The following is a 14,813-nucleotide window of genomic DNA, read 5'->3' as shown; positions in this document are numbered from 1 at the left end:
TGGAATATAGGTTCAGTCTTTTTTTTTTTTTTTTTGGTGTGTGTACAGTATGCGTGGTCTTTCTCTGTGTGTGTGGGCGGGGGAGCATATACACATGTGAATGCACATGTATGTGCAGATGTCCGTTCCAGTATACAGTTTATGGAGGCCAGAGGAGGATGTTAAGTGTCCTTCTCTATTACTCTTTCATCTTATTTTTCATTTTATTATTTTTATTTATTTACTTGAGAGAGAGAAAGAGGGGAGAGAGAGAGAGAGAATGAGAATTGATACTGCAGTACCTCCAGCTACTGCAAAGGAACCCCAGACACATGTAGCACCTTGTGCATCTGGTTTACATCGCTCCTGAGGAATTAAACCTGAGTCCTTTGGCTTTGCAGGCAAGTATCGTAAGCACTAAGCCATCTTCCCAGGCCTCATCTTATTTTTATTTATTTATTTTTTTTGAGACAGACTCTCTCACTGAACCCAATGTTCTCTATTTTTTCACCTAGACTGGCTGTTTAGCTAGCTCCAGAGTTCTTTCTGTCTCACTGCCCACCTCCCAATCAGTGCCAAGGTTACAGGCATGTATACCCATGTCCAGCTTTTGTACATGGGTCCTGGGGGATTAAATTCAGGCCCTCATGCTTGTGCAGCAATTGCTTTTACCTGTGAGACATCTCCCAGCCCTCAGGTACAGTTTTTCTGGGATATGAAAAGCACAGATTAACACCAAAGAAAAAACTTATGGTAGAACTTGCTCTGCTGTATATTTAGCTACAGGACTAACTCAGTTTGATTGAAAAAAATTCCAGTAAAATTAAAATATGATTTATCACTTGAATGTTCATTCTTCTACAGCTTATTTAGAAATAAGACTATCGTATAAAACAAAACAGCCTTTTAATTTGATTCCTGAATGGGGAAATCGATATTAGCATATCACAAAATTAGGTTTACTTATTCTGGTTTTCAAAAAGAAAATACTTGATTTATACAACCTGAGAGTTTTCATGAACTTCAAATACTACTAAAATAAGCACAATTCACTGAATGAAGCAATGAAAATCATTGTAAAGTTATTCAGAGAATTCTCTACATGTTGGTGTCTTAGCATGGGGTACACAAATGAACTTAAGGGTACCCACAAAAGAAATTATAGAGTGTTATGTTTGTGCATATGTGCAACTTTGGGCCAAGTGATCCATTTCATTGGTTCTTAAAATGATTAAGGACTCTGAGTTTAGATGGGGGCATGGGAGATGTGATATAGAATAAATGCTGGATATCTCAGAAATTTATTTTGATACCTTAGCTTCCAAAGTGATGGTGCTAGGAGATGGGGGCTTTGGGCGATGATAAGGTCCTGAGAACAGATTCTTGTGAATAGGATAGTGATCACATGTGAAGAGACATGCTGAAGAAGCTCTCTTTTCCCTCTGCCAAGTGAAGATATGGCAAGAAGAGGTCTTTATCAAACCAGAATGTGGTCCCTCAAAAGACACTGAAGCTACCAATGCCTTCATGTATGACTTCCTAGCCCCTGGACTATGAGAATAAATTTCTGAAACTACTCAGTTCACACATAGTATTGTGTTGTAACAACACATTAAAGCAAAGCAGGATGCTGTGACCTTTCTGTACCTTTTGGGCCTCAGATATTGGCACAGCCAGAGCTGTGTGGTCACCCTTTTCATTTTGGAGTTTCTGTTATCAGATCTATAAGACGTGTGTCAGGCATGCTATGAGAGGTATGTTGCCTCTTCCAACACATTAGTGGACTTTCTGAGGAATTAAATTCTGTACAAAGATTCCAGATATGGTTTATTGAATTTACTTCTAGTTATGAGGGAGGGAGGGAGGGAGGGAGGGAGGGAGGGAGGGAGGGAGGGAGGGGAGGAGGGAGGGAGTGAGCAAACGAGCGTGCGCGTGCTTGAGAGAGAACACGCACATGGTAGAAAAGGCATTGAAGGAATGTGCATTAAGTGATAATGGAATGAAACCAGTTTGAAAATTAATAACCAGGGATGGAGAGATGGCTTAGTGGTTAAGCGCTTGCCTGTGAAGCCCAAGGACCCCTGTTTGAGGCTCAATTCCCTAGGACCCACCTTAGCCAGATGCACAAGGGGGCACACACGTCTGGAGTTCATTTGCAGTGGCTGGAAGCCCTGGTGTGCTCATTCTCTCCCTCTCCCCACCCCTCTCTGTCACTCTCAAATAAATAAATAAAAATAAACAAAAAAATTAAAAGAGAAAATGATTCATCACTATATTAGAACAATATGTAATTTCTTATTTATTTATTTGAGAGAAGGGGTGGGAGGAGAGAGAGAAAGAGAGTGAGGAGTATGGGCTATGGGCACTCCATGATACCTGCCATTGCAAATGGCCTCCACACATATCTCACTTAGTGTATGCGGCTGTACATTGGTACTGGGGAATCAAACCTGGGCCACCAGACTTTGCAAGCAAGTGTCTTTAATTGCGGAGCCATCTCCCCAGCCCCAGCTTCCTTTAAAATGTTTTTTGATTCTTTGTTTTTTTGAGATAGCATCCCTTTTTGTAGCCCAGGTGGGCCTCAAATTTGCAACAGTCCTCCTGCAGCTGATTTCCAAATGCTCTGATTATATGTGCACTGCTTAACTTAAATATTTGGGAAAAACATAAAACCTGAAAGGTTTTCTTTTTTCTCTTTTCTTTTTCTTTTGAAACAGTCTCACTCTGACCTCACAGTGGTGCTTTTATTTTTATCTCCTGATTTCTGGGCTTCCAGGTATGTGCCACCACACACAGCTACAAAGATATTTTTTAACCTAATTTTTGAGGATTTTATTACATCAACATGCTGTAATTGGTCATATTTTGATATTATCCTCTTTTGTCCAGATTCCCTTCCCCATTCCACTGAGAACCTCCTCTTGCCAAGCAGTCCTTCTGTTTTGGTGTCTTATTATTATTAGTCTTTTGTTGTCTTCTATGTCATCGTTTGTCATGGGTTCAATGTCATGCAGGTCTTGTAGGGGTAATGACATCTACTGTCATGAATACAGTTGGTTATGAATATGGTTGGTTCATGTCCAGAAGAAAAGTACTCTTTCCCAACCTATGGTTCCTACATCCTTTCTGACCCACTTTTCAAGGTGTTACCAGAGCAGTCATAGGTCCCCATGCAACTACATGGAGTAGGCTTCAAATTCCATTGGAGAGCAATTGCTTACCCCCATAACTGATATGTCACTATTGCAGAAGTTGCATTAGGGATAGTGAGTACCCCTTATCTTCTTCAAATGTTAGTGGAAATGCTTCAAATTTTTTTCCATTGTGTGGATATTGGCTTTAGTTTTGTCATACACAGCCTTTATTATGCTGAAATATATCCCTCCATCCATAGTTTCCCCAAAGTTTTTATATTTTTTATCATGAATTGATGCAGTATTTTATTAACATTATTATTAACAACATATTTTGTATGGATACATCATGTGTTTGTACCCTCTTTTCCCTCATCCCTGCCTCCATTCCATTGGGGACCCTCCTCAGTGGGGTTTTAGGTATTCCCCATGGGGTTTTGGTTTATGCATTGTGGGAGCAGCAGTTAGTTTTTTGGAGGGAAGAGAATGCCTCTGGGCATGATGTCTCAACCTGTGGCTATTACAACCTTTCTGCTCCATGTTCCACAAAATTCCATGAGCCATGGTGGGTGTGTTTTAAGTCTACTTTAGTGATGATCCCTTAGCAGGTTCTAGGTCTCTGCTTTGGTATGTGTTTAATACCATCAGGATCTGTCTCCTTCACCCTGGTGGTGCCAATTGTCAGATTCACCATGGAAGTAGTACTCATGCTCATCTCCCCAATTACTTTGTGGTTTCAGCTGGGCTTGGCTGAAGTGCAAGGGGTACTTTATCTCCTTGAGTCTTGCTACCTTCTGAAAAAGAACAGATTCTCCAAAGAGAGTAAAGTCAGCATAGTTTAAATGGGATAAACATTTTTAAGTTAGGGGGAATTTCATATATGTAACCCATTAATCTGTGGAGGGACATCTAGTCTGGTTCCATTTCTTGGCTATTGTGAATAGAGCAGCAATAAACATGGTTGTGCTAGTATCTCTAAGGTAGTGAGAAGAGTCATTAGCCTAGGAATGCTATAGCTGGATCATATGATAAATCTATTTTTAGCTTTCTCAAGAACCTCCACAATGGCTGTACCAGATTACATTTGCACTACCAGTGTAGAAGGGTTCCTCTTTTTCTGTATCCTCACCAACATTTATTGTCATTTGTATTCTTGATGGTAGCCATTCTGACAAGAGATGGAATCTCAAAGTAGTTTGCATTTTTCCCTGGTGGCTAAGGATGTAGAATACTTTTTAAGATGTTTATATGCCATCTGTATTCCTTCCAGTGAAAACTCTCTATTTAGTTCCATAGCCCATTTTTTAATTGAGTTGTTTGATTTCTTATTGTTCTCTTTTTTACTTCTTCAGATATTCTGCATATTAATCCTCTGTCATATGTATAGCTGGAAAAGATTTTCTAGCATTCTGTAGGTTGTCTCTTTTCTCTATTCACAATGCCCTTTACTGTATGAAAGCTTTGTAATTTCATGAGATCCCAGTGCTTGATAGTGGTTTCATTTCCTGAGTAATTTGGTTATATTCAGAAACTCATTGCTTAAGCCAATATGTTGAATTTTTGCCCTACCTTTTTCTGTAGCAATTTCAGTTTCAGGTCTGATATCAAGGTTCCTGATCCACTTGGATTTGATTCTTGTTCATGGAGAAAGATAAGGATCTATTTTCACCTTTCTACATACAGATATCCAGTTCTCCCAGCACCACTTGTTGAAGAGGCTGTCTTTTCTCCAATGAATTTTTTTTTTTTTTGCATTTTTGCCAAAAAAAAATCAGATGGCTGTAGCTGCCTGGATTAACATCTGGGTCCTCTATTCTGTTTTATTGATCTACATGTCTGTCTTTGTGCAAATACCATGCTGTTTTTGTTACTATGGCTTTGTAATATAGCTTAAAATCAGGTATGGTGATACCACCAGCCTTATATTTGTTGCTCAACAGTATTTTGACTATTTGAGGTTTTCTGTGTTTACAAATGAATTTTAGGATTGTTTTTTCTATTTCTGTGAAAAATGCCATTGCAATTTTAATGGGGATTGCATTAGATGTGGAGATTGCTTTTGGTACGATTGAATTTTCACAATATTGTTTCTTCCAAACCAAGAGCATGGGATGTGTTTCCCTCTCCTTGTGACTTCTGCAATTTCTTGTTTGAGTATTTTAAAGTTCTCATTATAGAGATCCTTCACTTCCTTAGTTAAGTTTATTCCTAGGTGCTTTATTTATTTATTTATTTTTTAGGCAATTGTGAATGGGAGAGATTCCCTGATTTCATCCTCCACATGTATGTTGTTAGTGTATAGGAAAGCTCCTGATTTCTGTGTGTTTATTTTGTATCCTGCTACATTGCTAAAAGTACTTATCAGTGTTAACAGTTTGCTGGTAGAGTCTTTGGAATCCTTTATGTATAGAATCATATCATCTGAAAATAATGATAATTTGATCTCTTCCTTTCCAATTTGTATCTCTTATATGAGTGTCTCTTCCCTCATTGCTATAGCTAAGACTTCTAGTACTATATTAAATATTAGTGGGGATAGAAGACACCCTTGTCTTGCTCCTGAATATAGTGGAAAAGCTTTCATTTTTCTACATTTAGTATTATGTTGGCTGTAAGTTTATTATAAATAGCTTTTATTCTGTTGAGATATGTTCCTTCTATTCCCAATTTCTGTAATTCTTTTGCCATGAAGGGATGTTGGTTTTGTAAAATGCCTTTTCTGCATCTATTGAGATGATCATGTGATTTTTGTCCTTCAGAACATTTATATGATGTGTTAATTTAGCGATTTTCATATGTTGAACCATTCCTCCATACCTGGGATAACGCCAACTTGGTCAAGGTGAATAATACTTCTGACATATTCTTGTACTCTGTTTGCCAATATTTTGTTGAGAATTTTTCCATCTATGTTCATGAGGTAGATTGGTCTGTAATTTTCTTTTTTTGTTCTGTCTTTGTCTGGTTTGGGTATCAGGGTGATGCTGGCTTCATAGAAGGAATTTAGTAGAATTCCTTACTTTCTTATTTTATGGAAAAGTTTGAGAAGCAGTGGTGTCAGTTCTTCCATGAAGGTCTGGTAAAATTCAACAGTGAATCCATTTGGGCCTGGACATTTTTTAGTTGGAAAAATTTTTGTAACTGCTTGCTTCACCATACTTCTTAGAGGTCAATTTAAATGGTTTATCTTATCTTATCTTGCTTTAATTTTGGTAGGTCAAATGAATCAAGGAAAACTCTATTTCTTTCATATTTTCAAACTTAGAGGTTTATATATTCTTAAAGTATATCCTTATGATTTTCTGAATTTTTTGGTATCTGCTATAATGGTGCCTTTTTGTCTCAAATTTTATTAAATTTTGTCTCTTTTCTCTTTCTTCTTGTCATATTTTCTAAATGTTTATCAATCTTGTTTATCTTTTCAAAAAACCAACTCTTTGTTCATTGACTATTTGGATTGTTTTTTGGTCTCTATTTTATTAATTTCTGCCCTAATCTTTATTATTTCTTCCTATCTACTGATTTTTGGCTTGTCTTATTCTTTTTCCAAGGCCTTAACAGGTAAAGCATTAAATTGTTTACTTGTGAACTCTTTATTTTCTTAATATAGGCACCTGGAGTTCTAAATTTCCCTCTTAAAACTGCCTTCATTGTGTTCCAAAGGTTTTGGTATGTTATATTCTCATCATCATTTGGTTCTATTAATTGATTGATTTCCTTTTTGATTTCTACAGTGACTCATTCATCATTCAGTAGTGTGCTCTTTAGTCTCCATGAATTTCTGTATGCTCTGTAGTTTTTCTTGTTGCTGATTTGCAGTTTAATCCCACTGTGGTCAGATAGAGTGCAAGAGATTATTTCAGTGTTCCTATATTTGTTGAGATTTGTTTAGTGTCCTAATGGTCTATTTTATGGTCTATTTTAGAGTATGTTCCATGTGCTGCTAGAAAAATGTATATTCTGTAGCATTTGGATGGAATGTTCTGTAGATATCTTGTAGGTCCATTTGTTTCATGACATCATTTAATCAATATATCTCTCTGTTTGTTTTTTCCCCAGATGACCTGTCAGTTGATGAGATTGGGGTATTAAAGTTACCCACTACAATTGTATTTGGTGTTATCTGTGACATAAAGTCTAATAGTGTTTGTTTGATGAAAGTGGGAGCCCCCATGTTAGGTGTTTAGGATTTGTAATGTTTAGGATTGTAATGTCCTCCTATTGGAGTGTTTCTTTAATCAGTGTAAAATGACCTTCTTTATCTTTTCTCACTAATGTTACTTTGAAGTCTATCCTATCAGATATTAGGATAGCAACCCTTGCTTTTCTCTTAGGCCCATTTGTTTGAAATATCATTTTCCAACCTTTCACCCTCAGTTGGTGTCTCTCTTTTACTGAGAGATGAGTTTCCTGGAAGCAACAAATGGCAGGATCCTGGCTTTTAATCCAGTCTGAAAGCCTGTGTTTTTTGGTTGGGACCTTGAGGCCATTGACATTAAGTGTTATTATTGACATGTATGTACTTATTTTTTAAATTCTTCTTATTTTGTAATGCTTCTTTTTTTTCCCTTTACTTGTTTGTTTTAACTGTTATTTGAGTATGGTTTATGAAGGATTCCTTCAAGCATTTTCTGTTGAGCTGGTTTAGTTGTCATAAATTCCTTTAGCCTGTTTTGTTGTGGAAATGTCCTTATTTCTCCATCAATTTGGTTGACAGTTATTATCTTTCAGAACTTGGAATACATCATTCCAAGCCCTTCTGGCTTTTAAAGTTTGTGTTCAGTAATCAGCTGTTATTCTGATAGACTTGTATTTGTAGGTGACTTGATTTTTCTCTTTAACTTCTCTCAATACATTTTTTTGGTTTGCATATTTAGTAGTTTAGTTGTAACATGGTGAGGAGGGGTTCTTTCCAAGTTTTGTCTGGTGCTCTAAAAGCTTCTTGTATCTGCATTGTCATTTCTTTCCCAAGTTGGGGAAAGTTTTCTTCTATGATTTTATTGTAAACATTTACTAAGCTGCTGGATTGAAATGCTTTTCCTTCTGCTATACCCCATATTCTTATGTTTGATCTTTTTTTGTTGTTGTTGTGTTGTTTGGAGGTAGGGTCTCACTCTAGTCCAGGCTGACCTGGAACTCACTATGCAGTCTCAGGGTGGCCTTGAACTCACAGCATTCCACCTATCTCTGTCTCCCAAGTGCTGGTATTAAAGGCATGTACCACCATGCCAAGCTCTATGTTTGATCTTTTCATAGTGTCCCAGATATCTTGAAATTCCCATTCATACCTTCCTATTAGCTTGCCTTTCTCTTTGTGGGACTGTGTTAAGTCTTCCACCTGCTCTTCTAGTTTAGATAGTCTGTTCTACTAGTGAGACTTTCCATAGAGATTTTTATTTGACTATGTTCTTCAGAGCTAGAATTCCAGTCTGTTTTTTCTTCAGTACTTTTATTTCTTTACTCATGTCTTGTAATGACTTCCTTATTCCATTAAGCTACTTTCCTGTGTTTTCTTTCAAGAGTTTGTTTTCTTCTTTAATTTCTTTGTTTTCTTTTTGATTGTTTTCATTTCTTCTTTGATTTCTTTGAGTATAGATACAATTTTTTTTGAAATCTTTGTCAGGTATTTCATCTAAAACGGTCTCAGTTGTGATAATTTCTGATGCATTTATAATTTTTTGGTAGGATTGTATTGTCTTGATTCTTTGTGTTTCTTGTATTATAATGCAGTGAATTTTGCATAGTGAATTGATTTGAGGCTTGGGTTTTCTACTTATCTGCAGTGTTCTTAGATGTGATAATCCATTTTTACATACTTTCAGGATATGAGTTTAAAGTGCCAATTGTAGCTCTTGTACCCCAATACAACCACAGAAGTAATTATAGGTGTTGCATTTGCTTGCTAAGCAAATATTCTAGTGGACTGAACAGAACAATTTACTGGAAAATTCTAAACTTCATTTGAGTAATATACACATTCAATAAAAAACCAGCAGAGAATATGCAATTGTGGGGATTAAACAAATAGTCTTACAAGGCCAAAATTCCTAAGGTTGTGTGTTGCTCTGTACACTTAATTTTGTTAGCTTGGAGGTAGAGATTTCTGTTCTGAATTGGGTTCCAGGTCAGCTTGGATCTTATTCAGACCCTGCCCCCAATACTGACAGAAACAAAAGACAAAGGCTCTATAAATCTGAAAGCATGAAAGGCAATAATATTCAACCCCCAAATCCAGTTTATTTGAAAATGGTAAAGACTGTAACCCATAATCTGCCCTGATGTGGAAAGAGAGACCAGCTCTTTCAATGCAGGACTATGTACCTGCTATCTTTCCTTCAAATTTCTTGAGTTTTCCAGGAGGCTGATGAGGTTGGAAAATCCCTTTGTTTAGTCTCTGTTGCTACCACCAGTTGGTGTGACTGGTGGAACAGTGATAGGCGGGTGCACAGATTGTGCAGATTGGCAGGCCGCAAGCCCCTCAGTTGGATTCTGACCCTTTTCCTCCTTTCTGGTGGATCTTGGTCTCTCCTGCTTTTCCTCTCTGTCTAAGAATAACCTATACTTCTTCACTTTTCAGAAGAAGAGTGTATTTTGCTGTGATTTTGCTTAAATCCCTCCCTAGGCTCATTTGGCATGGCTCCTATGCTGCCATCTTACCTGGAACTTGATACTATGTTAATCTCAGTGGATGTGATAGGTTTGGTTAGGCTACTAATCTTATCTGAGTTTAGTTTTGGTAGGAGGTTTGTGTCTAGGAGTTCATCCATTTCTTCCAGATTATCCAATTTTGTGGAGTAGAAGTTTTGGAAGCATGCCCTAATAATTCTTCCAATTTTATGGATATCTCTTGTGATCTCTTCTTTTTCCTTTCTGATTTTGTTCATTTGAGATTTGTCTCTTTTTTTTTTTTTTTGTCTTGATAAAATTGGCCAAGCTTCATTATTTTTTCAAAGAAACAGCTTTTCATTTTATCAAATTTAAAAATTGTTTTCTTAGTCTCCAATTCATCAATTTCTCCTCTGATTACTATTATTTCTGTCTGGAGCTCTAAGGGCTGAATTGTTCTTGTTTTTCCAATGCTTTTAGGTGGACAGTTAGGTTATTAACTTGGGATATCTCTGTCTTTGTTGTGAAGACATTTATCACTATGAATTTTCCTCTTAGGTCTGCCTTCATTGTGTCCCATAAGTTTTGGTAAGTTGTGTTTTCATTATCATTCAATTCTGGGAAATTTTCAGTTTCTTTTTTGATTTCCTCCACAACCCATTCAATGTTTAAAAATGTGTTGTTCAATCTCTAGGAGATGGTGAAGTAACTGATGTGACTCTTGTGAATTCCTATCTTTAAAGCATTGTGATCTGATAAGACACAGAGAGTTACTTCAGTTTTTCCAAAATTTTTCAGGCAGACTTTATGGCCTAATATATGTTATATTATGGAGAAGGTTCTGTGGGCTGCTAAGAAGAATGTATATTCTGCAGATTTGGGGTGGGAGTTCTGTAGATGTCCATTAGGTCTAGTTGATCCATGTTGTTGTTGAGCTCTATTATTTCCCTGTTGATTTTCTCCTTAGATGATCTGTCTATTCTTGATATTGCAGTATTGAATTCCCCACCTATTATGGTGTTGGCATTTATTTTTGATTTGTTTTCAAGTAGTATTTTTTATAAGTTGTGGTGCACCTGTATTTGGCACATATAGATTTATGATTGTGATTTTCTCATGTTGGTTTGTTGCCTTGATGTGTATGAAGTGTCCTTTTCTATCTCTTTTGGTTACTTTTGGTTTGAAGTCTATGTCAGAACCACTACTTGTTTTTTTTTTTTCCATTTGTTTGGAATATTGTTTTCCATCCTTTATCCCTGGGGAGGTGTATGTCTGTAGTGATGAGGTGAGTATCTTGAAGACAGGAGATAGAAGGGTCCATTTTTTTCTGATTTACCCTGTTAATAAGTGTCTTTTGATGGATGAGTTAAGATCATTAATATTTAAGGTTATAACTGTGAGATTCAATTTAATCCCTGACATGATGGGGTGCTTCGTGGTGTTAGGTGCCTTATTGTGTTTTGTACTATTTTGAGTCTGTTCTAGATTTGGTTATTGTGATCTTTTTCTCGTGGATTCTATGATTTGTTGTTTGACTCTTTGTGTGGAATATTCCATGAAGTATTCTCTGTAGGCTTGGCTTTCTATTCATACAATAATAGAACTAACTTTTTTCATGGTACGTTTTCCTCTCACCATCTATTATGAGAGATACTTTTGTCAGGTACAGTAGCTTGGATTTGAGCCCATAGTTTTTAGACATTGAACTGTTCCATTTCAGGCCCTTCTAGCTTTTAGGGTTTCCACTATAAAATCTGAGGCAATTCTTATGAAATTACCTTTGTATGTAGTGAGCTGTTTCTATCTTGTTGCTTTTAACACTCTCTTTGTTTTCGTGGTTTAGAGTTTTAACTGTGATATGCATTGGAGTTTCTTCTTTGGTCCTATCTGGTGTTCTGTGAGCTTCTTGTATCTGTATAGGCCTGTCTTTTGAGTGATTGGGAAAATTTTCTTCAATAATTTTGTTGAATATATTCTGTATGCTTCTGGCCTGGATTTTCTTTCCTTCTGGTATACTCATGATCTGGATATTTAGTTGTTCTCAGATTTTCTACATTTCCCTTGTATTCGGCTCACATGAGTTTTTGAACTTAGCAAGGTTTTTGGACTCTCAATCAATTACTTCTGTTTCGTCTTTCAGCTTAGAGGTTCTGTCTTCCACATGAGTGACTCTTTTTGTGAGGGGTTCTAGAGTGGTTTTTAGAAGCTCTACTTTATTTTTGTTTTCTGTTATGTTATTTTGTATCATGTTCATCTCTTTTTGAGACACAAATTCAGTCCAAGTTCTGAGTTTCTTGATTCTTCCTTGAATTCATTCTTTTAGTTGATCAAATTTTCAGTAAGCTTAGTCAGGTAGTTTTTGAGATCTTCCATTTGTTCACTCACCTTCAACTCATTTATATCTTTACTGAGGCTTATCTGGTGTTCTTCAATTATGTTAAGCCCAGTGACAACTGCTGAATGCTCTAAGAGATGATTCTGCTCAGTTTCATTTATGTGATTGTTGGTTGTTTGAAGATTTGCTTCCAGATCAGCAATTCTTTTGATCAGGCTCATGATACTTGTTGTATTTTCATTTCAGGATTCAATTTCTATTGATTCGTCTATGATTTTATTGGTGACTTCCATTGTGGGGATAGGTATCCTTGGTGGAGATCTCTCAGTTTGCTCACTTTCATTTATTTTTCACATTCTTGTCTACCCATCTTGAGGAAACCTTTTATTGAGTGGGAGCAAGTATTAGTCCTTGCCAGACCTTCAGAGGGTGTTCTGTTTTAAATGTGAACCAGATTGGTGTTATAACTGCAGATACACAGATTGTGGAGATTGCAAATACATCAAAGGTACCTGGATAACCACAAGCTCTGGCCTACTAACTCCATTTGCATGCACTTTTCAACAAAGGATGATCAGAGATTGGAGAACCAGGATCCCAGAAACTAGAGAGTCAAGGGAAAGAGGCCAGTTCCTACAGTGGACTGTATATCTTCTGGCTCAGGGGAATAGGGATTTGTGTACTCAGGGGCCAGTCAATATAGAAACCAGAGCAAAAGGTCTGCTTACACAGTGCACACTCAGAGACAAAGCCACCCCAAGCCAGCAATAGGGTTACTAGGACCAGTGATAGGGGATAGCTGTGAACTCACTGGGCTGGGACTCCTCCTGCAACAGACAATTGATTTCTTTTATTTGACAAAATTCTATATGTTTCTGGTGTGTGACATGACACTTTGATATATGTGTGCATTGTGGAATAACTAAATCCAGCTAATTAGCATATGCATTACTTTCCATACCAATTTATTTAGTTTATTTATGTGTGTGTGTCTAAAAGGAGACAGAGAACATTTGTATCTGTTCCCACTGAGGTCTCTTCAGAGCAAGACCCCAAGTGCTCATTGGTGGTCTTGTCTGCTTTTATAAACTTTCCTAGAGATAATAATTTCTTTTTTAAAAAATCCCTTGCAGCTATCCACATTGATAAAGTCAACCTTCAAGTGTACTGCGCATGGTCTCTTCTGGATAACTTTGAATGGAACAATGGGTACAGCAGACGATTTGGCCTGTTTCATGTTGATTTTGAAGATCCTGCAAGACCACGTGTCCCTTACAGATCAGCAAAGGAATATGCAAAGGTCATCAGGAATAATGGCCTGGAAGGCCCTCAGTAGAGAAGGCATCTTAGAAGCTCACTTGGACGAGCCTGTTTCAGGAGAGGAAGTCTGCTCTGGTGATGAGCTCTCAGCCACACTCAAATTGCTTCCATACCAATCTCTGATTATGATGTCTAAGTATATAAAGCCTGGGAATGTATTTAACTTAGCCTCCACATTGTATTTTGATCAACGAGTTTTCTTAGAAAGTGCAACAGAGAGCCACTGAAATTAATTTTCATATTAAGAAACTAGATTTACTGTGGAAGAAAGGAAGGAAAGAATGTAAAAACCAAAGGATAGGGAGTTGTGCTGTGTTATGGTCTCTTTAAAACATGGCATGACTGTTGTGCTTTTAAATTCAAAGTCATCATAGTTACCTGCACAACCCCTGTGCAAGAGACTGGGCCCGTCAATATTCAGTCAGGGGTGAGGGAGGGGATCATGAGACTTCACTCTTTCCTGAGGAACTATTGGCAATCAGTGGTTGCTTGGGTAGAAGGAGTCATCTTTTAACTGGTCTAGCCACAGGTAAGTCATTCATGCTCCAGTAAATAACCCCAAGCCATGCTCATGGAGCCAATCCTAATTAAACTCAACAATCATAAAAAATAACAAGGCATAAAAGTTTGAAGAAGAGTAAAGTTGGAAAGAAGAAAGGGCTTTAGTGGGAGTGGATTAATATCTGGTAATAAGGAGTGAACATGATCAAAATACAATATATACATATATATGTTTGTGTGAAGTTGTGAAAAATATAAATATTTTCAAAATTTTAAAAATAAATTAGATGATAAAACTTTAATTGATATATTCAAAAAGGTTCTACAAAAAATAAAAAGTTTGTGTAGATAATATGCTGTGTATTTTCATCTCTTGAATAGAAGCAGACCTCTTACTACTAGGACATGTATTTGTGAACTTATTGAGCCTGGTTACACAGCTGTTTTTGCTTAGTAGGCCCATTAGTGATTAATCTATGTACTTTCCATAATTTAATCAAGCATGAAAAAACTCTAAGTTAAATATCACATTATACATTCTATTCATCACAGGAGTTAGTGATCTATTCAATAAAATGTATTTGTTAATCTATATGGCATATATTTCATTAATGCTTGGAAAAAATATATCTTTTACCTAATGAACTTTTGGAAAATAATAATAAAATAAAGCAGATTTTGAATTGCAGAAAAGTAGCCTGTGTTTTGTTTTTAGAGTGCAAAAATATAGCTCAGTACTTTTTGTATGCTAAGCAAGGGTTCTATCATTGAGCTTCTCACCAAACCCAAAAATGACTATTTGAGTTATGTGTAGAAAAAAAAGCAGACTCCAGTTGTACAATAATATCAAATTAAAAGCCAGTAAAAGCAAAGCATAGCCTCTACCTTTGGGTAATTCTTGAAACCTTATAAAATAAATATGTAGATCACATAAGTTG

At 36.7% G+C, this 14,813-nt stretch overlaps 1 protein-coding gene across 2 annotated transcripts in view; it reads left to right on the top strand.

The window, feature by feature from the left end:
- The window catches only part of LOC101603782 (cytosolic beta-glucosidase), a 151,815-nt gene extending 137,328 nt beyond the window's left edge, over nucleotides 1-14,487 (top strand). The window contains exons 5-6 of one of the 2 annotated variants that reach the window (XM_045130097.1): nucleotides 10,278-10,307; nucleotides 13,188-14,487. In XM_045130097.1, the coding sequence (XP_044986032.1) occupies nucleotides 10,278-10,307; nucleotides 13,188-13,390 (233 nt within the window). In that variant the 3' untranslated portion in view covers nucleotides 13,391-14,487. The remainder of the gene's footprint in view (nucleotides 1-10,277; nucleotides 10,308-13,187) is intronic. The other variant, XM_045130098.1, reaches the window with a different exon arrangement.
- The last annotated feature ends 326 nt before the right edge of the window (nucleotides 14,488-14,813 follow it).

The sequence above is a fragment of the Jaculus jaculus genome, chromosome 11 (assembly GCF_020740685.1).
Source record: "Jaculus jaculus isolate mJacJac1 chromosome 11, mJacJac1.mat.Y.cur, whole genome shotgun sequence".
Classification (NCBI taxonomy): domain Eukaryota; kingdom Metazoa; phylum Chordata; class Mammalia; order Rodentia; family Dipodidae; genus Jaculus; species Jaculus jaculus.
Note: the sequence above shows the minus strand (reverse complement) of the source record. Positions and strands in the feature narration are given on the sequence as shown.